Below are 25,338 nucleotides of genomic sequence, written 5' to 3'. Positions count from 1 at the left end.
AAAAGCAAAGATATTACCTTGCGGACAAAAGTCTGTAAGGTCAAAGCTATGGTTTTCCCAGTAGTCATATATGGACATGAGAATTGGACAATAAAGAGTGCTGAGCATCAAAGAATTGATGCTTTTGATCTGTGGTGTTGGAGAAGACTCTTGAGAGTCCCTTGAACTGCAAGGAAATCCAACCAGTCCATCCTAAAGGAAATCAGTCCTGAATATTCATTGGAAGGACTGATTCTGAAGCTGAAGCTCCAATCCTTTGGTCACCTGACACAAACAGCTGATTCCTTGGAAAAGACCCTGATGCTGGGAAAGATTGAAGGTAGGAGTAGAAGTGGACAACAGAGGATGAGATGGTTGGATGGCATCACCGACTCAATGGATGTGAATTTGAGCAAGCTCCAGGAGTGGGTGAAGGACAGGGAAGCCAGGTGTGCTGCAGTCTATGGGGTCACAAAGAATTGAACACAACTGAGCGACTGAACTAAACTGTACAGAATGGCAGTAAGGGTGACCTCCTTCAAAATGACTTATGCCAGCATGCCAGGCCTCCCATAAGGGTTGTAGTCAGTTCCCCTGACCCCACGACAGGCCACTGTTGACCCACACCTTCCCTGCAGACTCCCAAGCACACACGGGCAAGCCTGACTCATTCTCTTATGGTGTCACTGCTTCTTTCTCCTGGGTCCTGGTGCACACAAGGTTTTATTTGTGTTCTCTAAGAGTCTCTGTTTCCCCAGTCCTGTAGAAGTGGTAGAACATAGTTATTTATGAAGTTCAAGGGGCCCAGGAAAGGGAGGAGCATGGATGACTTCCAGGTTTCTTATTAGCGTAATTAGGTTTTCTTGAGTTTGAGAATTTTCTGTGAAACACCCACATGGAAGTGTGCATAGGCAAGCATATAGTTCTAGAACCAGGACAAAAATTTAGACTGGAAATAGAAACTTGGATTTCCATAGCATAGAAAATCATGATGTGGGTGAATGAAGTCCTCTTGAAAGATTGAAAATTTGATAATGGGAGAAGCAGATACTTATCCAAGAAAAAGGAATATTTTGAACATCAAAGAGTATGGAATTTTCAAGAGAAAGTGGGCAACTAAGTAATAGGCTGATGAGTAACTGGGAGCTTTTTTCATTGAAAAAATGTTGGAAATAGCAGCTATTTTATTCTGGAAATTACAAATAATTTGTATGAAGATAACACATTATTTTAAGATTCTCATATAGTATTTTGCTTTAAATGGTATGCCTTGGATTCTATTTACTGATGGTTGATGAAATTGAAGAAAGTGGAGAAAACTACTAGACCATTCAGGGATGACCTAAATCAAATTCCTTATGACTATACAGCAGAAGTGAGAAATATATTTAAGGGACTAGATCTGATAGACAGAGTGCCTGATTAACTATGGATGGAGGTTCTTGACATTATACAGGAGACAGGAATCAAGACCATCCCCAAGAAAAAGAAATGCAAAAAGCAAAATGGCTGTCTGAGGAGGCCTTACAAATAAGTGTGAAAAGAAGCGAAGTGAAAAGCAAAGGAGAAAAGGAAAGATATACCCATTTGAATGCAGAGAATAGCAAGGAGAGATCAGAAAGCCTTCCTCAGCAATCAATGCAAAGGAACAGAGGAAAACAATAGAATGGGAAAGACTAGAGATCTCTTCAAGAAAATTAGAGATACCAAGGGAATATTTCATGCAAAGATGGGCTCAATAAATGACAGAAATGGTATGGACCTAACAGAACCAGAAGGTATTAAGAAGGGGTGGTAAGAATACACAGAAGAACTGTACAAAAAAGATCTTCATGACCCAGATAATCACAATGATGTGATCACTCACCTAGAGCCAGACATCCTGGAATGTGAAGTCAAGTGGGCTTTAGGAAGCATCACTACAAACAAAGCTAGTGGAGGTGATGGAATTCCAGTTGAGTTATTTCAAATCCTGAAAGATGATGCTGTGAAAGTGCTGCACTCAATATGCCAGCAAATTTGGAAAACTCAGCAGTGGCCAAGGGGCTGGAAAAAGTCAGTTTTCATTCCAATTCCAAAGAAAGGCAACGCCAAAGAATGCTCAAACTACCGCACAATTGCACTCATCTCACACACTAGTAAAGTGATGCTTAAAATTCTAAAAGCCAGGCTTCAGCAATATGTGAACTGTGAACTTCTAGATGTTCAAGCTGGTTTTAGAAAAGGCAGAGGAACCAGAGATCAAATTGCCAACATCCGCTGGATCATCAAAAAAGCAAGAGAGTTTCAGAAAAACATCTATTTCTGCTTTATTGACTATGCCAAAACCTTTGACTGTGTGGATCACAATAAACTGTGGAAAATTCTGAAAGAGATGGGAATACCAGACCACCTGACCTGCCTCCTGAGAAACCTATATGCAGGTCAGGAAGCAACAGTTAGAACTGGATGTGGAACAACAGACTGGTTCCAAATAGGAAAAGGAGTGTGTCAAGGCTGTACATTGTCACCTTGCTAATTTAACTTATATGCAGAGTACATCATGAGAAACGCTGAGCTGGAGGAAGCACAAGCTGGAATTAAGATTGCCAGGAGAAATATCAATAACCTCAGATATGCAGATGATACCACCCTTATGGTAGAAAGTAAAGAAGAACTAAAGATCCTCTTGATGAAAGTGAAAGAGGAGAGTGAAAAAGTTGCCTTAAAGCTCAATATTCAGAAAATGAAGATCATGGCATCTGGTCCCATCACTTCATGGCAAATGGATGGAGAAACTGTGGAAACAGTGGCTGACTTTATTTTTCTAGGCTCCCAAATCACTGCCGATGGTGATTGCAGCCATGAAATTAAAAGACGCTTATTCCTTGCAAGGAAAGTTATGACCAACCTAGAGAGCATATTAAAAAGCAGAGACATTACTTTTCCAACAAAGTTCCGTCTAGTCAAAGCTATTGTTTTTCCAGTGGTCATGTATGGATGTGAGTTGGACTGTGAAGAAAGCTGGGCACTGAAGAATTGATGCTTTTGAACTATGGTGTTGGAGAAGACTCTTTTTAAGAGTCCCTTGGACTGCAAGGAGATCCAACCAGTCCATCCTAAAGGAGATCAGTCCTGGGTATTCATTGGAAGGCCTGATGTTGAAGCTGAAACTCCAGTACTTTGGCCACCTGGTGTGAAAAGCTGACTCATTGGAAAGACCCTGATGCTGGGAAAGATTGAGGGCGGGAGGAAAAGGGGACGACAGAGGATGAGATGGTTGGATGGCATCCCGACTCAATGGGCATGGGTTCACCCTGAACTCCGGGAGTTGGTGATGGACAGGGAGACCTGGCGTGCTATGGTATATGGGGTCACAAGGAGCCGGACATGACTGAGTGACTGAACTGAACTGAACTGATGAACAGATCTGAGATCTTAAATCTTATAGCAAAAAAAAAAAAAAAAGAAAAGATAAAGATGAGTGAAATGAAAGAAAGGAGAGAAAAATGGTAGGAAGGAGAACCAAGAAGAGAAAAAAAACAACCCTCATCTACTACAGTATTTTACATAGGACACTTATTTGTTATTAAACCAAGAGGTGTGGCTCAGGTCCCTATTTGTTCTAACTAGTTTCCAAAAAACAAACAAGTAAAAAAACCCAATTCTATAATATAGCCACCCATAACACTTAGAATCTGCCTGCAGTACAGGAGACCTGGGTTTGATCCCTGGTTTGGGAAAATCCCCTGAAGACAGGAAAGGCTACCCACTCCAGTATTCTGGCCTGGAGAATTCCATGAACTGTACAATCCATGGCGTTGCAGAGTCAGACACGACTGAGAGACTTTCACTTTCATTTTCCCCTCAAAAAATCATCTTGCAAATTCTTTCTTTTGGATTTAAAGAATGAGTAAGGTACATTGTAACCCACAACTTAACACAGAAGAGATACAAAATTAGCCTGCTAAATTATATCACATATGAACAATTCAAACTATTTATTACTGACCAGGCTAACAGCTTTAGCTTCAAATTATAATCAGAAGTCAGTATTTTAGATCTACATACCTGAACTTGATAATGTGAGACTTGACAAATTTTCCCCTCAATGAAGATTTATGAAATGCATTTTTCACCTGTTCCAAAAATATTCAAAATATGTCAGCAAGGATAATTTTCTAAAATTCTGCAAGCTGATTCAAAGCTTAAAACATTTTTTTAAAAACTTAAAAGCAAAACACATTGACCGACATTTCACAATTGCTGAACTTGAGGAGTCTCTTTTTGTTCAGTGATTTCAACTGAACTCTGCCTTAGGAATTATATGAGCTGGGGAACCATAGGAGGGGGGTTAGGAGTGATGTCTGCTGTGCTACACTTGGAAAGAGATGAAAGAGAGTAAACAGATTGGGTTCTGAAAAGTAAGAGACGTATTCACACTATGAGATGGAGACTTTTACTGTAGGTAGACCAAGGAAATGAAAAAAACTCTGGCAGGTGGTAGGTCATAAATTCAGTCCATGGCCACACCATCCTGAACATGCTGGGTCTCATCTGATCTCAGAAGCAGAGTCAGGCTTGGTTAGTATTTGGAAGAGATAATGAATGTGAGAATGAATGCATAATGGTGTCACATGGTTCTCAAACCTGGAGAAAAATATTACCAAATATCCTGTCATAACCTACACCCAATTGAGCACTCAAGATGCTCCTAGGAAGGCTCAGATGGACTGGGACACATAGCCTATAGGTGTATGTATGTTAGTCGCTCAGTTGTGTCCGATTCTTTGCAACGCCATGGACTATAGCCCACCAGGCTCCTCTCTCCATGGGATTTTCCAGACAAGAATACTGGAGTGGGTTGCCATTTCCTTCTCCAGGGGATCTTCCCAATCCAGGGATCAAACCTGGTCTCCTGCATTGGCACGCAGGTTCTTAACCACTAAGCCACCAGGGAACCAAACACAGATACTACAAGCTGGTGACTAATTGACAAAAAATGAGCCTTTTTATTCTTTCTTATATTTTGTTTGACTTCTGAGTCTTTGTTCCCAAGGACAACTACTTCAACTATGAACAAATCAGCACAATTCAAATGAGCCCTCTAATGACAGCATTCATTTGGAAATAAATTTAAAGGTTTTTTTAATTGAATAACTTAAAAATTACTTGTTTTAAAAAGTACTAGAGTCCTATTTATATTCCTTTATGTTTAAGTCAGTCTGAATCTCATACAAAATTTAGTGACTGGCACAGAAAACAAGAAAAATAGTTGCATTTTTACTTAATATATTTACTTCCATTTCCTTTCCTTTACTATATATTACATTTTAAGGATACACACACACACACACACACACACACACACACATAGATACATATCTTTAAGCAGATATATATCCTTAAAAAAAGCTTATTTAATATTTCCCTGATTTGGTGTTTACAAATACAAATTCAACCAGGATTTGATTTTCTCCTCAGCAAAGTATCCAAATCCTTAGGCTTCTAATTTACCAGACAGATTCCAGGTGGACCACTGCCATTCTGTTCTCTCTCGAGATATTGGAAAACAGTTTTGGAATTTTCTAGTCTAGTGCCTTAATTTTCACATCATGGAATTTTTCCAGAATGACAAAGAGATGTGCCAAATGGCACATCACTGGCTAGTAGATGGTCCTAGAAGTAGGTGTCCCAGCTCCTAGTTTAGGGTACTTTCCATCACATCATTTCACTAATTACCTCACAGACTATCAGGAAACTTCTAAATTATTCTCTAAGTAGTCTGACAATGATAAGCCTTCACCCAGGTTCTTGCTCTTTTGGCCTATACTGCTAAGGTTTCCCAGGTGGTGCTAATGGTAAAGAACATGTCTGCCAATGCAGGAGACGTAAGAGATGCGGATTTGATCCCTAGGTTGGGAAGATGCCCTGAAGGAGGTCACAGGAACCCACTCCAGTATTCTTGCCTGGAGAATCCCACAGACAAAGGGGCCTGGTAGGCTATGGTCCGCAAGGATCACTAAGAGTCAGACATGACTGAATTGACTTAGCATGCATGCTTAGTTTTCCACTATTTAAAATATTTCTTTTATTCCTCAGGATGTATGTTGATGACCTAAGGATAAAGATGAATGTCCAAGGATTTCCTATAGATTTATGTACTAAAAACTTGTCCAAGGTTGGATACTTTTTAGTACTAAAATACTTCTCAAGTATGTGTCTGAATAGTTTCAATCTTATGTCTTTTGCTAAAGGTCTCTTCTTGAAGAAATCAATGACACAACAACTATGTTTTGGGTCACCCTCACATTCTCAGAATTTCTGAACTCTGCTGATCAATAGTGTATCACTAGCTAAAGAAGAGTAAGTAAGAAGGACAAATAGAAAAGACTAAAGGTCACTAGGTTTAGTCCTGTAAGGAATATTCCTCTAAGTCATGTATTGTCAATTTTGTTTTTTGTCTCTCAGGTAGGATCTCTCCCCATTTTGCAAAGATATACAAGATCAGTTAAACGGATGTTTGAGAAGCTAGGATCCTAAAAGTTTTGGTAGAAAGTGATAGCAAATGCCCTAGAAGTGGGGGGAAATGCTTACCATTGATTCAATTTTCTGGCTCATTTCTGTGAAATTTTCAGAAGCCTCTCTTCCAAACTCATCATATACTTTGTTACTTGTAAATGACAATGTGCTGTAGTAATTGTAGGTCTTCTTTTGATCTATAAGAAAAGAGGCAAAAATTTATCATACATTTTATCAGATGTGTGTAAAGCATCAGGCATTATCTTGTTTGGTAGTTGAACATTCAGAAAACTAAGATCATGGCATCTGGTCCCATCACTTCATGTGAAATAGATGGGGAGACAGTGGAAACAGTGTCAGACTTTATTTTTTTGGTCTCCAAAATCACTGCAGATGGTGACTGCAGCCATGAAATTAAAAGACGCTTACTCCTTGGAAGGAAAGTTATGACCAACCTAGAGAGCATATTAAAAAGCAAAGACATTAATTTGCCAACAAAGGTCCCTCTAGTCAAGGCTCTGGTTTTTCCAGTGGTCATGTATGGATGTGAGAGTTGGACTGTGAAGAAAGCTGAGTGCTGAAAAATTGATGCTTTTGAACTGTGGTGTTGGAGAAGACTCTTGAGAGTCCCTTGGACTGCAAGGAGGTCCAACCAGTCCATCCTAAAGATCAGTCCTGGGTGTTCATTGGAAGGACTGATGCTGAAGCTGAAACTCCAGCACTTTGGCCACCTCATGCAAAAAGTTGACTTATTGGAAAAGACCCTGATGCTGGGAGAGATTGGGGGCAGGAGGAGAAGGTGATGACAGAGGATGAGATGGCTGGATGACATCACCTACTTGATGGGCATGAGTTTGAGTAAACTCCTGGAGGTGGTGATGGACAGGGAGGCCTGGCGTACTGCAATTCATGGGGTCACAAAGCGTCCGACACAACTGAGTGACTGAACTGACTGAACTGAGACAGACTGAGACAGGAAAAAATGTCCCACCCAAATCATCTCCATCATCCTGCTCTGAGCTTCATGGTTATTTCAAAATAAAAGACAACAATATTCATCATTATAAGATTTAGAGTGTACAGTCATTATAAGATTTAGAGTGTAAAATCCATACAAAATGCTTGGTGTTCCTGTAGGCTAATTAGTCACATGTATATTTCTGAATAAACCACAAGAAACAGCTAGTCAGGCCATCTGAGCACAGGAATAGATTCAGAAGCTTCCCAAGAGCAAACACATTTTTATATTTTAAAAGTAGATTTCTTTCAATTCCATAAACTATCCATCAATTCTGGCTGCAAGGATCTAGAATAAGAAAATTTATTCTGGCTAAAGAAGGAGGTGAGGGTAGGGATTAAAATACCAGGAGTTCAGTGTATAGAATTTTAAGGAACTAGAGTTGCCCCCTTGGTCACCCGCCAGGGACAGTACATAGTTTCACCTGGTTCCCTTGGCTCTCCATTTATTTTCTTCCTCCAGCCAGAGGCATTGGCTCTTTTTGTTTCTTTAGCCAGTGTCACCACTTTCTGCATCCAGTTCAAGCAGCCCAAGTTTTTGGTCTGCTGAAGAGTTAATGAAGCATAGCTTTTCTTCTACTCTCCTTTACATGAAGCAAGCACAGAGCTCAGAAGATTCTTTCAATGAAATATTAATGCTGACTATGTTTTGTGCGACAGACTGTGCCAAGCATTAGGAATACAACGGTGACCAAGACTGTTGTGTATGGTTATAATAGGAAAATGGAGTGTGCCTCATTCAACTTCAGTTTCTCTCTTGCTTCTCATTCTTTCTCTCACTTAAACACCAGAGAGAAAAGAAATTTACATTAGACACCTGTATCCCTAACATATTCACATGTCTCACTCAGTTTAAAATAACCCTCATAAGAAAGCAATGTTATCCACATCTAACAGTAAGGACTGTAGTCTCAAAAACGTACATGCATTTGTCCAACCTCAACATAAGATGGCCAGAAAAGATTAAACTGTGTTTCAAACTAAGATCTAACTCCCAAAGCACACATTTTCATGATACACTGCTTCTTGGAATGGAAAAAACCAAACTCACTCACTGAAGCTATAGGAGAAATTTCTAGTCGTATGAGAGCTATCAAGAAAAAAAAAAGACTCTACCAGATCATTCTGGTCATCCTGAGGATTTGTTGGGATAGAAAGGGAAGCCACTGGTCAGACTTGGACAAGACCTGGGGAGGGAGTAGTGATTTGTAAAGGAGATGGATGGCGCTGAATGGTCAAGCTCTCCTGAGCATTTGCCACCTAAGTGAGGGTCTAGGGAGAATTTTCCTTCCTGCTTTCCTGGCCCTGAATGGCCTGTGTGACCTGAAATGCAAACAGATCACAATATACACAATTTGAAGTATGAGTTTTAATATATTAAAATAGTGACCAACAGTTTACCTTCAGTCTAAAGCTGGGTCCAATACTCTGCATTTCTAACAAGCCCCTAGGTTCTGCTGATACTGCTGGTACCAAATCACACATTGAATAGTAAGGTTCTAAAGAAGAGATGAACATAATCTTCTATACCCTTAGACTTTTAAAAAAATTATTAGGTTGAATTATTTGAAATTGCCATTTATACAGGTTAAAAATGGTCAAATATCAGCAATTTCTTATGCTACAACTAAATAAATTACTATACTCAATATTTTAATTTGCCTGTTAGAGTCAAATATGTTGCTAGGTGTCAAAACACATTTCCAGTTGACAGAACTATATGGCACATGTAGTTGATGAAAAATACCATAGAGAGTGTTAACAGAAAAGTAAGAAAAATAAGGATGAACGTGAGTTTGCTGATAATATTCTAACAAGAAATTATTCATTGTAGGTGATTCCATAACCCACAATGATGTTCATAGGAGACATACTGCTGTTATTCAAGTTACTGAAGGGATAGAAACATAGTCCCAAAGGCCACCGGACACAAACTGCACACACAGTTCTATGTTGCCTGGGTTTTATGCCAAAATGGTGTTTTTCCAAGCCTGATCATCTCCATCTTAATCTGCCTGTTTCTACAATAGATTTGTTTGGCTCACTTTGGTTCTCTAGGCATGCCAGCTCGTAAATGCTCATGTGCTTTATCTACTCTGTTTTTATGTTACATCTGTAAACAGAAGATAGGTGACAAATATGACAGCAAGACATACCATAACAATCACTATTTATTCAGGTGAATTGTGTGGGCAGTGGAAGTTGTGTGTTCCATATTACTCAGATGATCATCCCAACAATAGGATATATAGGAACAGGGTACTGAAGAAATATTATCAGGTTTTTATTGTATTATGCATATGAGTAAACTTTGTAAGCTTTATAATACATGACTTGGAAAGAGGCCAAGGAGAAGTACTAAGGAAAATTTTCTCTCACTAAAGTAATGAGATCCCTAACATTACTGGGAATTCCTTGTTAAGTCAGACAAGCCTAAATATTTTCTAAGAAAATATCGTAGGTATGATTCATTCATTTTCATCATTCAGTGTTCAACAAATGTTAATTATCTAACATGTGCCAGGAACTTGCTAAGTTCTAGAAATACAAAAGTGCTTAAAACATAGTCTTAGACATCCATGGAGAGGAAAAATGATGCTTGCAGCATAATGAGACTCAGCATATTCAGAACAGAGCTATAGAATTATAAAAATCATTTTAGCTATTCTTTTTATATTAAAAACATGTTCCAGAGAAATTATTGAAATGTAGATACTACAAATTCAAAGATCTGCATGTAGGCAAATTCTATCCCCCCTTCAAAAAAAAATCTTTAAATACTTTTTCTTTAAATTTCCCAGAAATAATCCACCTTGTTTAGGAAATTAAGATTGGATTTGTGTCTGTTACCAGAATACAACCAATTTACAGATCACCATCTTTCTTCACAGGAAAGCAACTTCTGAAAATTCCCAATTAAATTAGAATCAAGTGATTAGCTTTTTTGGTTACAGGGTCTTAAATATCAAAGCATTATCTAGTCACTAAGGGAGATATTAAACCAACAGGTCAAAGTGGAGTCAACTAATTAAAACCTGAGACAGAGTAAGAAGGAAACTTCAGACGGGTTGTTATGCCCTGGAAAAACAGTTCTGAAGTACCCTGGGGACTTTTCTAATAACAGAGCAGAGTTCATGGTTCATCTAACAGGGAGGTACCTGATTACCACAGAGTGAACCTCTTTATAATTAACCTTCTCAGCATATCCTATTTTCTTTAATCACTTGCAATATATCCCAAGATGATTTTAAAATAATGACAATAGACATTTATTCAACATATACTGCTATAAGCATTTTTCCAACTTACTAGTACAGAATAGAGCCTACCAGTCTATAAACTCTGATTGTATAGTTTATTGAGCTGTCAGGATTTCAATGAGTTGGAGTTATTTTAAATCAAGATGATTTAAAATCCTATGACTTCAAACCTCGCCAAACACTGGACTCTACTTTTCCTATGGTTTTCCCATAATTAAGACTTGATTATTGCTTGTCGATGAATATGAAAACTAGCATGATATTCCCAGCAGGAAGCATTGCTACATCAAAGATAGAAGAAAGAATCTTCCTTGGCTTGTGCAGATTAAATGAGTAACAGGCAGATAAAGATCCTTTTGAACTATCCAGTGAACAAACTATGGTAATGAATGAATAAGCCTGAGGCAAATCAAAACAGAAATGTAGATCGGGAAATATTTGAGGTGAATCACATGATGCCAGGGCAACCCATACTTACTGTATCTTGCATAATGAACAATGAGTCCAATGCACACTGCTAGGACAATTAAGGAAATAAAGGTGATGAGGCCAATAACCCAGGGTTCCAGACAAGCCGTCTTCCTGGCTCTCACCACAGATGACCTGAAAAAGAAAGCAAATGGGTGGATTATATTATAGTATACACCACACCCACTCCTTAGGTGAAACAGATATTCCTGGGGAATTAATTCAGGACACTCAGAAGGAAGAGTACTGTTTTGGTTTAAAACATACCCCAATCCCTGCTGAAGCCATTCCTGGCTCTGGTTGCCTGACCTTAGGCACGTAATTTGATTTCTCTGTGCCTCAGTTTCCTTGCTCAAAAAATGAAGACGATAATGATAGCACCAGTCTCAGAGGATTATCATTAAGGATTAAATGAATTACTGTAGGTCAAGTGCCTACAACAGTGCCTAGCATGTAGCAAGTGCAGTGTAAGAGTTCGCTATGATTTACTGAGTGGTCACATGCAAGCTACTTTTAGGCACTGCACAAGCTATGAAAATGTTTAAAGCCTGTTTCCATCATAGAATTTTAAATGGCCTATGATACATATTAGGGCTTCCCTGAGGGCTCAGTGAAGTAAAAAATCTGCCTGCAATGCAACAGACACAGGAGATGCAGGTTCAAGCCCTAGGACTGAAAGAGCTCCTGGAGAAGGAAAAGGCAACCCACTCCAGTATTCTCGCCTGGAAAAGAATTCCTCCCATGGACAGAGGAGCCTTGGTGGGCTACAGGCCAAAGGGCTACAAAGAGTTGGATTCAACTGAATGACTAAACACACAGACCACCAGGGAACTCCCTAAATCCTAAACTTTTGGGCTTCACAAGTGGCACTAGTGGTAAAGAACCTCCTTGCCAATACAGGAGACACTCAATCTCTGGGTCAGGAAGATCCCATCGAGTCAAACACAACTGAAGTAACTTAGCATACACATGATATATGTTACAGCTTGAACCATATCAGGTTCCAGGCAAAGCTACTAATTCTATTCTCATAATATTTTTCTGAAATAAACTTCAAGGATACACGTAACTCTAGAAAAGAACCAGAGGTCTTTTTTACAGAGCCAGAGTGTTTGAACTGATGTTTACGTCTAAACTTCAGCAATGCTGCAGGAAATCCCCTCTGCATAAAACTTTCTCAACCGCTCCTATTTGTTCTGCTTTCAAAAATAAGTTACTGAAAAATGCTGATCAACCTGCTTTTTGTTTGATTAGTGAAGTTACCATTCCCTTGTGTTACAATAGCTTCTAAACAAACTCAAAAGTTAGAGAAAATGAAGTCAGAGTGGGCCCAGTTGTTGAATCACGATGTTATTTTCCATTTCTAGGGGTATTTATCATGCTGGTAGAAACAAGGCATATGTTCTTATCTCCACAGAAGTCTGGTACATGAGAACTGGGGAAAGGACAGGGTTATCCTGGAGGACCACGTGGGGTGGATTCATAATAAAGAGAATTCCAAGTCCAACTCTCCTTACCAGCTTGGACAAGTTATTTAGACCCTGAACTAAGTTCCGCCATCTGGCAATAAGTGACAGGCCACCCACTGTCGAAAGCACATGGTTGACTGTAGGACCCTGAATGAAATCTTGAATGTGAAAACTTCTTGAAAATTGTGAAGAATTTTACAGTAAATAATTGTTGCTTACAGAAATCAAGGGGACTCCATTTCCTGGTGGTTCAGGACTTGTTGTTTAGTCACTAAGTCATATCCAATTCTTTTGTGACCCCATGGACTATAGCCCACCAGGCTCCTTTGTCCATGGGATTTCCCAGGTAAGAATACTGGAATGGGTTGCCTCCTCCAGGGGATCTTCTGGACCCAAGGGTTAAACCCACATCTCCTCATTAGCAGGTAGATTCTTTACCACTGGGCCACCAGGGGAGCTTGATACAGGACTAGGAAGTGGTCTAATCCTTTTGGTCGCTGGCACACCTTCATCCCATCTTGACTCTGTCTCAATGTCCTGTTCAGTGGGAACACTGTCACAGAAGTCAATAGTGTCATCACTAGAGACCTCTGCCCCTGCTGAAGTCACTGGGATGTAGTGAAGGCTCCAGGGATCTACTTGGTCTCCTCCCTTGGTTCTGTCATTTCCCCATGGGGCTATAGCCAAGGAAACTTTATCTTCCTCTCCCCAGTCTCTTCCATCTCCAGTTCTCCTTTAAGTGGGATTCCAAACACCTGTTCCTAGAATGACAATTACTGAAGTATAAAAAGACCTCTGCACTTCTGCATATTTCTTATGTGAAGACGTGCTTGAGAAGCTTATAAACTGATTCCTGTCCCTCCATCCCTGAATGCTTGCTATTCACTTGTTGCAGAAGAAAGGAGATATGCACAGCAGACAAGCAAAATGATAGAGGGAATGTGGGGAGGGAAAGGCTTCTTAACCAATTTCAACACAAGCCAGAAGAAGAATATAATTTATAATTGTAGGAAACAATTGATATAATCATCAAATGAAAGCATAAAATTGTGAAATATAAGACAGAAGTTATATTTATTCTACAATAACTTTTCATCGAGATAGAAAATTTAAAAGTGCAGCCACTAAATTTGTGACGTAGTATTTACCTGTATCAGCATATAAAAGGCCAATAAATTATTTTAATGAAAAAATGCTGCAGAATAATATGCATCCTATGTTTGGCTTTCATAAATGTTAATAACAAAAATACATATGTGTGTGCAGAGAACTACATTAGAAAAAGACAAAATTTTTAATAGTAAGAAGTGAAATAAAAGTAAGTGAGCAACTTTTAACTTATGTAGTTTTTATGTTATGATGGATTCTTTTTAAAAGGAGATGGCTTTCAAATAAATGAGAGAGAGAGAAACTTAGTAGGACAGTTATACATGTCTTTTAAAAAAAATTTGATTAGAGTATAGTTGCTTTATAATGTGTTAGTTTCTGCTGCCGAGCAAAGTGAATCAGCTATATGTGTACATGTATTCCCTCCTTCTTGAACCTTCCTCCCATCCTCCCCACCCAATCCTCTCTGGGTCATAGCACTGAACTGAGCTTCCTGTGCTATACACCAGCTTCCCATTAGCTAACTATTTTACACATGATAGTGTATATATATCAATGCTACTCTCTCCATTTGTCCTACCCTTTCCTTTCCCCACCCATGTCTACATGTCCATTCTCTACACCTGCATTTCTATTTATGCCCTGCAAATAGATTCAGCTGTACCCTTTTTCTAGATTCCATATATATGCATTAATATACATGCCTTTTCATGGAGTTCCTATCACTAACCTGTTTGAGATACTACTGCGTCTTCTGTTCCTCTCTCCCACCTTTCAAAACTATTTTAGAGATGCTCTGTCTTTGGTGGCTTTGAGGGAAATAATAGGGATAGCATAGAATAAACCAAGAGAATCCAAAAAAAACACTCTGAATAAACAATTAAGAGAGTGTGTTTTTTATTCTGACCACCAGCTTATTTATTGTACAGTGTGATACCAGAAGATTCCATTCTCTCCCTTATTTTCTGCATATGAAAGACAAGGATAAGAACTACAGTCCCTTCCTAACTTGATAAGTTCTTAGAGAGAGAAATGATGAAGTATTTTATTACTTTGAGCTGCCAAGCAGGAAATCATTGTACAAATAGTAAGAATTACTATTATTATTATTTTAATTATTAATAATAATGACAGTGGCCATATTCCTGATTTTTTTGTCATTGGAAACATCTCTTCCCTTCCCTTCCCATCTGGATTTCCAAGTAGAAAATCATTGTACAAATAGTAAGAATTATTATTATCATTATTTTAATTATTAATAATAATGGCAGTGACCATATTACCGAGATTTTGTCATTGGAAACATCTCTTCCTTTCCCTGTATGGCATTGCTTTTCAAACTGATTCACCCTGTTTCTTAATTACTGTTCTGTTTGTTCTCTCAGCAAGTGATTCAGTGTTGAATTGCTCCAAATTATATGTAGTGGGAATGTGTTCCAAAAAAATGGAGGAATAAATCTATTTTACATATCAACAGACACTTGTGTAATTAACCCCTTCCTGCACATAAACCCTTGTCCAATTATGATTGGGATCTGTTGAAAATAATCTGAACCTCCTCATGTAAAACCACCTTCAGATAGACTAGATAAATTCTAATAACTTCAGTGGTATCAAATTTCTTTCTTTCTAAGATTTTTCTTTTCAACTGAGGACATGTTTAACTGGACAGTGAATGTAACAGGTGAATATAGCAGTTAAAATATAGTTAATATATGTGGCAAAAAATTATGGTTATATGTAGTGGTAAAAAACCCCACCTGCCAATGCAGGAGACTTGAGATTTGGGTTCGATCCCTTGGTCAGGAAGAGACCCTGGAGGAGGAAATGGCAACCCACTCCAGTGTTCTTGGAGAATCCCATGGACAGAGGAACCTGGTGGCCTACAGTCCATAGGGTCGCACAGAGTTGGACACGAGTGAAGAGACTTAGCCCAGCACGGCATATTTTTATAAGTCCCAAATTGCTAGAAGACAAGTCCAGAGTTGCATTATCATGATCACTTCTTAATGTGTCATTTTCTAGAATAATATATATAAAAAAAGCAGGAGCATTAACAAAAATGTGAGGGGGAAAAAGGTATTTATACTACCGCAAATAAACCTCATGGCAAGCATTGGAGACACATACGACAAGGCTCACAGTGCTGCAAAGGAAAGTTTACCAAAACAAATGCCAATGTAAAACTACCACCATGGACTGATTAATAAAGGACATTGAACTCGCTCTCCAGTCTCTGTAAGGCTGGTGGTGACTTAGTCACTAAGTTGTGTCCGACTCTTGTGACCCCATGGACTGTAGCCTGCCAGGCTCCTCTGCCCATGGGATTTTTCAGGCAAGTGTGTTGCCATTTCCTTCTCCAGGGGATCTTCCTGACCCAGGAATTGAACCTGGATCTCCTGCATTGCAGGCAGATTCTTTACTCACTGAGCTATGAGGGAAGCCCCTTCTGTAAGGGTAATTAGTGCTAATATTCTTAGCTGGAATGTTTCATCTGCTCAGTCCAGTTGAGTTGTTTTGAATGAACATGTGCACAGTGTCTATAAAGCTGGTGATCCCAAAACATTATTAACTCCTTAAGCCACAGATCAGCGAAGTTTTCGGTGAAGGCTGCATAGTAACTGCAGACTTCCCTTGTGGTTCAGCGGGTAAAGTATCCTCCTGCAATGTGGGAGACCTGGGTTCGATTCCTGGGTTGGGAAGATCCCTGGAGAAGGGAAAGGCTACCCACTCCAGTATTCTGACCTGGAGAATTCCATGAACTGTATAGTCCATGGAGTCTCAAAGAGTTGACAGGACTGAGCAACTTTCACTTTCACTTTCATAGTAACTTTAACAAATTTCTGTGAAGGTCCCATAGAAACTGTAGCAGATTTCTGGATTTCTATTGCAACTAGTCAGCTATGCCATTGTAGTGTAAAAGCAGCTACAGCTAATATATACAAAAATGAACACGGCTGTGTTCCATAAAACTTTATTTCTGCACACTGAAATTTGAATTTTGTATAATTTTCACTTATAAAATATTTTTTTAAAAATTCATTTCAACCATTTAAAAGCTGTAATTCTTAGCTCACACACTGTACAAAAACAGATGGTGGGCCAGGTTTGGCTCTTGGGCCATAGATTACTGATGGCTGTTGTAAGCACTGTCCTACAAGTCAGTGTTAATTGTGTTGAGAACTTATAATAATCTTTGCATTTTTTTGTCTCAACTACATGGCAAGTCTAATGCAACATGTCTCTAATCCCATTACCACTGACCTTGTTCTGACAATTCTCACTAAAACTCATCCTACAGCTTATTTCCCTAATCTCTAAATCATTGTCTATTATAGTACACTGTTCTTCTGGAAATGATAGAGCCAGTGACTGAAACCACTTGAAATCCAAGTTGGCCTCAGTTGGCCTGGCATTCTCCTTCTTCCCCATGAGCTTTCTGCCTCTTGGTCTTTGCTCCTGCTGCCTCCTGTATAGAGTAACTTAGAGTTTGTATTTGCTTTCATCATAGATGCCTCTGTATACATAAGATTCAGTTCAGAAAAGTCTCCTCCGCTTCAGTAAGTTTTATTCACCCCTAAGTGTCACATCAGAATATACGTTTTGAGTTCCCTTGAGGATAATGTCTGAGCCTTACTTATCTCTCTTCTCTGACCACTCTGCTGCTCAAGATACATTCACAGAGGGAATTGAATAGAAGTTGATTACTCCAAATTGAACTGACCATTTGTCAGTACCACAGTATGGGTTTCAACCTCCTGTCTTTCATAGCACTTCTGGTCTGCCTCAGCCTTACACACCAAACTGGAATATTACACACAGAAAAAGATAAGTCAGTCCTTATGAAGACTATTTACTATTTAAGTAAAGCCTGATTTTCATAAAACACTTTAATGTAATAATTAAACTTTGTGGTTAATATGTTTATTTTACCTGTTTAAAATGTATAATTTTCCAACTGTGATTTTACCTATCTACTGTAAAGTATTATCGTAGCACAGAAAAGTGATAAATTAAAATAAGGGGACATTAATTTCAGGAGACATATATTATTTGGGGTAAATGTCTGTACATAATTAGGATATCCAAACAAAAAACAAAAGCCTAAGATACCACGATGAAGTAACAGCATAGTCCCTTATGACGTTCTCATCCTCATGTTCAGTCGCTAAGTGGTGTCGGACTCTTTGCGACCCCATAGCTGCCTCTCTAGCTCAGTGGTGAAGTAAAGAATCCGCTTGCCAATGCAGGAGACATCAATTCGGTCCCTTGGTGGGGAAGATCCCCTGGAGGAAGAAACAGCAACCCACTCCAGTATTCTTGCCTGGAAAATCCCATGGATAAAGGAGCCTGGCAGGCTGCAGTCCATGGGGTCACACAGAGTTGAACACAACTAAGCATGCAACTTTTGACATTACCAGTTCCCTAAGTCAGTGCTTCAGTTTTAAAATATCAACTAAAAAAAAATTGAAAAAAAAATCAATTGATAAATATTGATTCAGGTTTTATTATATATTTAGCTCATTTCTCTACATCGTAGAGTGTGACTGCTTGTTTCGCCCACACAAATACTTCGGATGCTTTGTCCTTTGTGGAAGACTTGTATCAACAGTTACTGGTGAGATCTCCAATTATGAGATTAGAGTCTTACTATAAATTAGAACAAAACTATTAAAATGTCCAAGGTGGAACTAAAACTTTGAATATATGTTCACGGATCATATGTTTTCATTGCCATGTCTTGTTTTTTTTTAAGAAATACAATGCATTACTCCTTATAAAGTTACAAATAACATGTTTGTGTTGTGTACACTGTTATATGAATATACATATAAATTATCTGATAGCATCAGCCAACCCTTGGACTGAATTATGTGTTCATTTCCTACAATAATAACTATAAATAGTTCTCAAAGAGAAGTTACAGTCATAACAAAGTAGTAATCTAATTTCTAGACAGGTGTTTCCATTTTCTTTCTATAGCACCAAGATAAATGGTGGGAAGCTCATTGTTTCTATTATAAATGTTTTTATTTATATTCCTCCTTGTTCTAGATTGACCTAAGTTACCCCCATAAAAATATATGGGCTCATCTGGCGGCTCAATTGGTAAAGCATCCGCCTGCAATGCAGGAGACCTGGGCTCAATCCCTGGGTCTAGGAGATCCTCTGGAGAAGGGAATGGTTACCCACTCCAGTAGATACATACTTACATTTATATAATTATTAAAGCATATATAGTATTAAATTGCATTTATATATGGTTTTATTTAGAGATGCAGGAAGAAAGTGAAAACACAAAATGAGAATAGTACTAAAACTACTTATCATAATTCCCCATCTGGATACTTCCATAAGTCAGACCACAAAATTTGAAGCTTTCTAGCGGCCAACTCAAAAACAAAACAAGGAAAACAAATAAACCTTGTTCAAGTACATTTTTCATAGTACCCATAAGCTAAAACCTGAACACTTATTCAGCTGCAGTGCAATTCTTTTAGATTCTAATAGAAAGAATATTCTGTAGTGTCATGAACAATATTCTCCATAATATTCTTAGCATAGAAACAAAAATTATAATACTCTTTTTATTATAAAACTAAGAGTTTTATAATACTCTTAGTATGTTCCTCAATACTGGAAAATAGCACCAATTATTATTCAGTGAAAACAATTTTATGTGGGGGGAGCAATGTGAAATTATTTATATCAAGCTCTAAGATAATTTTTTAAAATATCTAACAACACTTCACTAATTATTGAAATGGCTCTGTGTGGCATTTTCACATTATAAAGAAGCTAAAAGTTATTAAAATCATAGACATAAGAATACAGTTTTACTGAGTGCAGTAGTAAATTTTTAAGAAGCATTGTATTACTTAATGCAATAGTAAGTTTTTAGTAAATGTTGGAAAAGACAGAAAACCCTACCACTAACTGTGGTAAAACCCATAGTTTAACTTAGGCAAAACCCATAGCTTAATGATTCTTGTATTTAACTGACCATAAAACTCAAGTGACAATATCTTTCATCCTGCCTACGTTAAAAGGAATTTGTGATCACACGTATGATATCATCAGACTTTTTTTGGACATGTGTATTTTATAAGCATTAATGACAATTCAACAGTAAGGAATGTCTCTGATCTCAACTGTATTATCAACCATCTCTTTATTAAGTTCCCAGCCAGATATGGTGTAGCACAGGAAACTACAAACTGAGATTTAGGTTGGCAGTCTGCCTGACCTCTAGAAATTTATAGTCACAGATAGATGGGGTACAAAAATTTAAAAATCACATTAAGTAACTAGATATGGGTCTATATTCTTATAAAATGAACTAGTTTAGTCCTTAATTGCAGTAAAATATTTGCTTTATTTTCTTTAAACTCTTTCCAGGTCAACATAGTAAGTCAAAATGACCTGAGTAGGCAATTTTAAAAGCAGCGATTTCACACAGAAATGTTGATGAGACATCACTGCAGCTAGCCATAGGGAATTGTATGCATTTGAAAATGTGGAAGAAAAATAAGCATCAACAGGGAGTGCATGAGTAATTTTGGCAGGAGTATCAGAAGAAAACAATGATTAAGGAACCTGAGCCAGAGACATTCTTGAAGCTGCTAATGTACAGTACTGACTTTCAGAATTTTTGTAGCTTTAGATGTCCTCCTACCAAATCTTTCCCATGACTTTGTCTAGATGCCTCTTATAGCAGTTCACATAATGTAGCAGAAATAACTCTGAACTGAAAGACCAGTGACCTGTGTCTCTGTATTAGATCTTTTATTTAAGAACTAGGTCTTTTCATATAAGTGCTAAGTTTCTCAGATGAGAAATCTGAGAGCAAATTCAACATCCCAGAAGTTCCAGCAACCCGTAATTCCTAATTTAAATGATGTTGAATATGCTCTCATTTTCTTCATTCGTAGGAAACATTTGGGATTTTAATTGATCTACATATGCTTTAGTTTCCACCAAAGCTAGTGTTCCATACCTCAAATAACCTAAGAAATGTTCAACATTACTACAATTAAAATTCACAATTTGCTAAGCAATCAACTTTAGCATAATTTTTCACACGTATCATTTTTCTGCTGGCTGAAGCCAGATTATTTGGCATGGTCAAATTACAGGTCTGCAAGTCATTTGAAATAATCTGAGTTTTATATGAGGAAGTCATGAAGTTGATTGACTACTTACATCCTAAGCCAGTTTTAAAAGTCCCAAACTTGTAAAATTGCATTTTGTGCAAATCTTGATGGGCCTTAAAATTGGAATGTGCCAGCTGGAACATGTGCTGACTCTTTGGTGTCCTCATGGCTGTTTCCCTGGCAAGCACTGTATGCCATATACGAAGAATCCCTTAGAAAATCTAAAAGTTTATGTACATAATAAAACCCATATAAATTATTTTAACAATGAGGAAGAATTGGAAAATGTATGGATTTTGTTAATGTTTATATTATTCTTACAAAAGTGGAATTCTTGGTTAGTGAATTTCCTGCACCAATTGCTGATCTATAATATAGTGGATGTATTGAGTTTTAACTTTTGGATGGAACACGAACTTGTAAAATTAATCATTGGATTATATACTCACCTTAACTTAGTTATAATTTAATGTATTTTTATTGTATAGTAGCAGTGAAATATGCTCAGATTCATAAGGTAGAATTAATAGTCCAAATTAACACTCTAAAAATATAAGAAAAGTATTATCTTATCCAAAAAACTAAATATTTTCAGTCACCAATGTCTGTAGCTTTAATTCACATCTAAATGCTGATGGCTACCAAATCTATAAATGCAGATCACTTGTCTAAACTTCATACCCATATGTCTATCTGCCTACTGTTCACAGCAGGACATATCTCTCATCATTCAAATTTATCATGTCTATGCTAGAGACTCATAGGTGCCTATCCCAAATATTTTCCTTAGTTGTAGAATCTTTGACTTCTGGTTGGACATATGGCCCCCTGGAAATTAGAAGAGTGTCCCTTCTTCACGAGTCTCCATACGGATTTAAGTTCTACCAATGGAGTCTCTATCCCAGTGGGCAGAATCCTAATGTGCTAGTTGGAGTTCAGGCAATCACACTGAACCATGATTGGGAGGCTGTATGTTCATGCTCCTGGGACAGCACAGCAATGGAAACCTGGATTCCTAAATACTTGGTGAATCTCCCTATCAGCCATTACTTGCCTAATTCCAGACTTGCCTTACATTAAACTGAAATAAAATGACATTTTATATAAGACACTTTAAGTTTTCTATCAGTCATAGCTGAACTGGAACTAATCTATTATGCAAAACATATTAGTTGCAACCAAGGTAAATTGTGATTTTTTTAATGTAATTATCTTTGTGACAAGAGGACATTCAAGAAATATATTTACTAATTACCTTGAAAGTTTTATATATGAGAGGTACATAAAGTATTTTACTTAGTATTCTCTGGCCACACAATTTTGAGATACAAGTAATAAGTCTGATGCTAATAAATAAGGAAACCAAGATTCCACTTAAGATTCATTGTAACAAGTTCTATGACTTTATGCAAGTAACTTCTATTTTCTTGTTTAGTGGATATAGGTCTGGGCTTTGGGGTCAAACAGCTTGGGTTTAGGCCCAGTTCTACTTCTCACTTGCTGCAAGCAAGGTACTCTCTGTAGGTCTACATTTCCCCTACTATAAATAGAGATAATGATAGAACCTAACTGTATGGTTCTTCTAAGTGTTGATGAAATAACACATATATAGCAATTGGCATCATGACAAGTAAACAGTACATGGTCAACAAATGCTGGCTTTGTCATTATTCTTTCTTCATAATGAAGAATTAATTTGCTTTCAAAGAAGGTTGAAAAATCCCTCAAATTTCCTCATGTACCTGACGGGATAAGGAGATGATAGAGCAGGTAAGTCCTCCAAGTCTTAGTCCCACTCCACCCATAGCAACACTGCTCCATACAGCAGGGGTTTACATGAATCTTGGGTGTAAATAGATGGGGAAACAATGGAAACAGTGAGAAACTTTACTTTCTTGGGCTCCAAAATCACTGCAGATAGTGACTGCAGCCATTAAATTAAAAGGCGTTTGCTCCTTGGAGGAAAAGCTATAACAAACTTAAGACAACATATTAAAAAGCAGAGACAGTACTTTGCTGACAAAGTTCCATCTAGTCAAAGCTATGGTTTTTCCAGCAGTCATGTATGGATGTGAGAGTTGGACCATAAAGAAAGCTGAGTGACAAAAAAAAAAGAAAGCTAAATGCTGACGAATTGAAGCTTTTGAACTGTGGTGTTGGAGAAGACCCTTGAGAGTTCCTTGGACTGCAAGGAGACCCAACCAGTCAATCCTAAAGGAGACCAGTCCTGAATATTCATTGGAAGGACTGATGCTGAAGCTGAAACTCCAATACTTTGGCCACCTGATGTGAAGAACTAACTCATTGGAAAAGACCCTGATGCTGAAAAAGACTGAAGGCAGGAGGAGAAGGGGGTGACAGAGGATGAGGTGGTTGGACAGCATCACAAACTTGACAGACATTATTTGAGCAAGCTCTGGGAGTTGGTGATGGACAGGGAAGCCTGGCATGCTGCAGTCCATGGGGTTGCAAAGAGGTGGACATGATTGAGCAACTGAACTGAACTGACCTGTATGTAAAAAGGATTCAACTGGTAAAGAAAATGTGTAAAAGTACTCATCTTTGGAGCTGTCTAGCTCTAAAAATCTGTAAATCAAGCCAATGGTCAGCCATGAAGTATCCAGTTTAGTGCAAAGCTTTAGAACTTTACTTAGGAAGCCCAAATCTAGCTTTGCTGTTGGATCCAGTAATATATATCCAAGTGCTTAATTATGACTTGAATGTATTTTAAGGTTTGAAAGATTGCTTTGAAATATTTTAGATGTATTATTATTATCTTTGCTATTTTCTGGACTAGGAAAGTTGGGACACTAAGGTTAAGCTAATTATTTAAAGAGCAAGGAAAGTTATCTCTGCTTAACCAAGAGAGTGGGCTTCCCTGGTGGCTCAGATGATAGAGAATCCACCCACAGTGCAGGTTCGATCCCTGGATTGGGAAGATTCCTTGGAGGAGGGCATGGCAACCCACTCCAGTATTCTTGCCTGGAGAATCCCATGGACAGAGGAGCCTGGTGGGCTACAGTCCATGGGGTTGCAAAGAGTCAGACATGACTGAGCGACTAAGTACATAGTACAACCAGGAGAGCACTTGAGATTCCAGGGATCATGATGTGGTGGTGGCAGCAGGGAGTATTAGAGAGTTCAGGCCCAGAGTTAGAGATGTATGCTCAAACTCCAGTTCTACCAATCACTTAGAGATTTGGAAGTCTCAGTCTTCCTAATCTTCGGTTTTCCTATCTGTAAAATCATGATCATATTAAAATTGTCTGCCTCACAGTTCTTGATAGGTGTCAAATAAGAATATATGTTGGAAAAAAAAGAATATATGTTGAAATTTTGTATAAAAACATATATACATATATAATACATCCATATATATGTATATACCTATATATCCTACTATATATACATATATATATATATATATCTTCTGAATTTTACTATGACCTGATAAGCTTTTAATGTGCAATGATCAATTTTTTAAAGTCCATACATTTCTACACAAATTCAAATGGCAATAATAACAACAGCAACAATAATATCTCCTGGGTCAGGTAGACACCTGTGTTAGTTTAACTCTTCTACTTGGTAACACTGGACTCAGTACACAGGTGAACTGTGAGGACAGATTCCATCTTTAGTATTGACTGACTCACTCATTCCTGTGATCACATGTGAATTACCTAATCTTTGACTGTGGTATCCCTTAATTTATAGAACACAGAGAGAAATGCTTCCTGTCTATCAGCCTCAGAGGTCTACTTAGAAGACTATCCATTGAATGATAGCACTGTTCCTTGAAAATATAACTTTTATATCTTTTGACACATGAAGCAGTTAAATCAGCATAGCAGTAGCACTACTGAGGTAGATTAGGAGGCATTGTGGGGATGGCATAGCATTGTGATTAAGAGCCTATGTTTGCAATCAGATAGACCAGAGTTAGGGCTTCCCTGGTAGCTCAAATGGTAAAGAATCAGCCTGCAATACTGGATACCCAGGTTTGATCCCTGGGTCAGGAAGATCCCCTGGACAAGGGAATGGCAGCCCACTCTGGTATTCTTGTCTGGAGATTCTCATGGACAGATGAGCCTGGCAGGCTATACAGTCCATGGGGTTGCACAGAGTTGGACATGACTGAGCGACTAACACACTCACACACACACACACACACACACACAGACCTGGGTTAATTACCAGTTCTGCCATTTATCACCTCTGGGCAAATATTGTTATTTGATTAAGCCTCAATTTCCTCATCTAGAAAATGGGTATAATAATATAACCATTGCTTTTTCATAAAGATTAAATGCACATGATATTTTAGAACAGTAGGTAGCACACAGTACATGTGAAACAAATGATGGCAATTATTACTTTGTT

At 38.1% G+C, this 25,338-nt stretch overlaps 1 protein-coding gene across 1 annotated transcript in view; it reads right to left on the bottom strand.

Annotated features, from left to right (window-relative positions):
* The window catches only part of LOC110148006 (transmembrane protease serine 11E-like), a 54,329-nt gene that overhangs the window by 23,163 nt on the left and 5,828 nt on the right, over positions 1-25,338 (bottom strand). The window contains exons 2-4 of the mRNA XM_020909839.2: positions 11,236-11,360; positions 6,556-6,677; positions 4,030-4,097 (exon numbers count right to left, since the gene is read on the bottom strand). Of these exons, the coding sequence (XP_020765498.2) occupies positions 4,030-4,097; positions 6,556-6,677; positions 11,236-11,360 (315 nt within the window). The remainder of the gene's footprint in view (positions 1-4,029; positions 4,098-6,555; positions 6,678-11,235; positions 11,361-25,338) is intronic.

This window comes from Odocoileus virginianus, chromosome 29, assembly GCF_023699985.2.
Source record: "Odocoileus virginianus isolate 20LAN1187 ecotype Illinois chromosome 29, Ovbor_1.2, whole genome shotgun sequence".
NCBI lineage: Eukaryota > Metazoa > Chordata > Mammalia > Artiodactyla > Cervidae > Odocoileus > Odocoileus virginianus.
The sequence above is the reverse complement of the archived record's forward strand: the minus strand, read 5'-3'. Positions and strand labels throughout refer to the sequence as shown.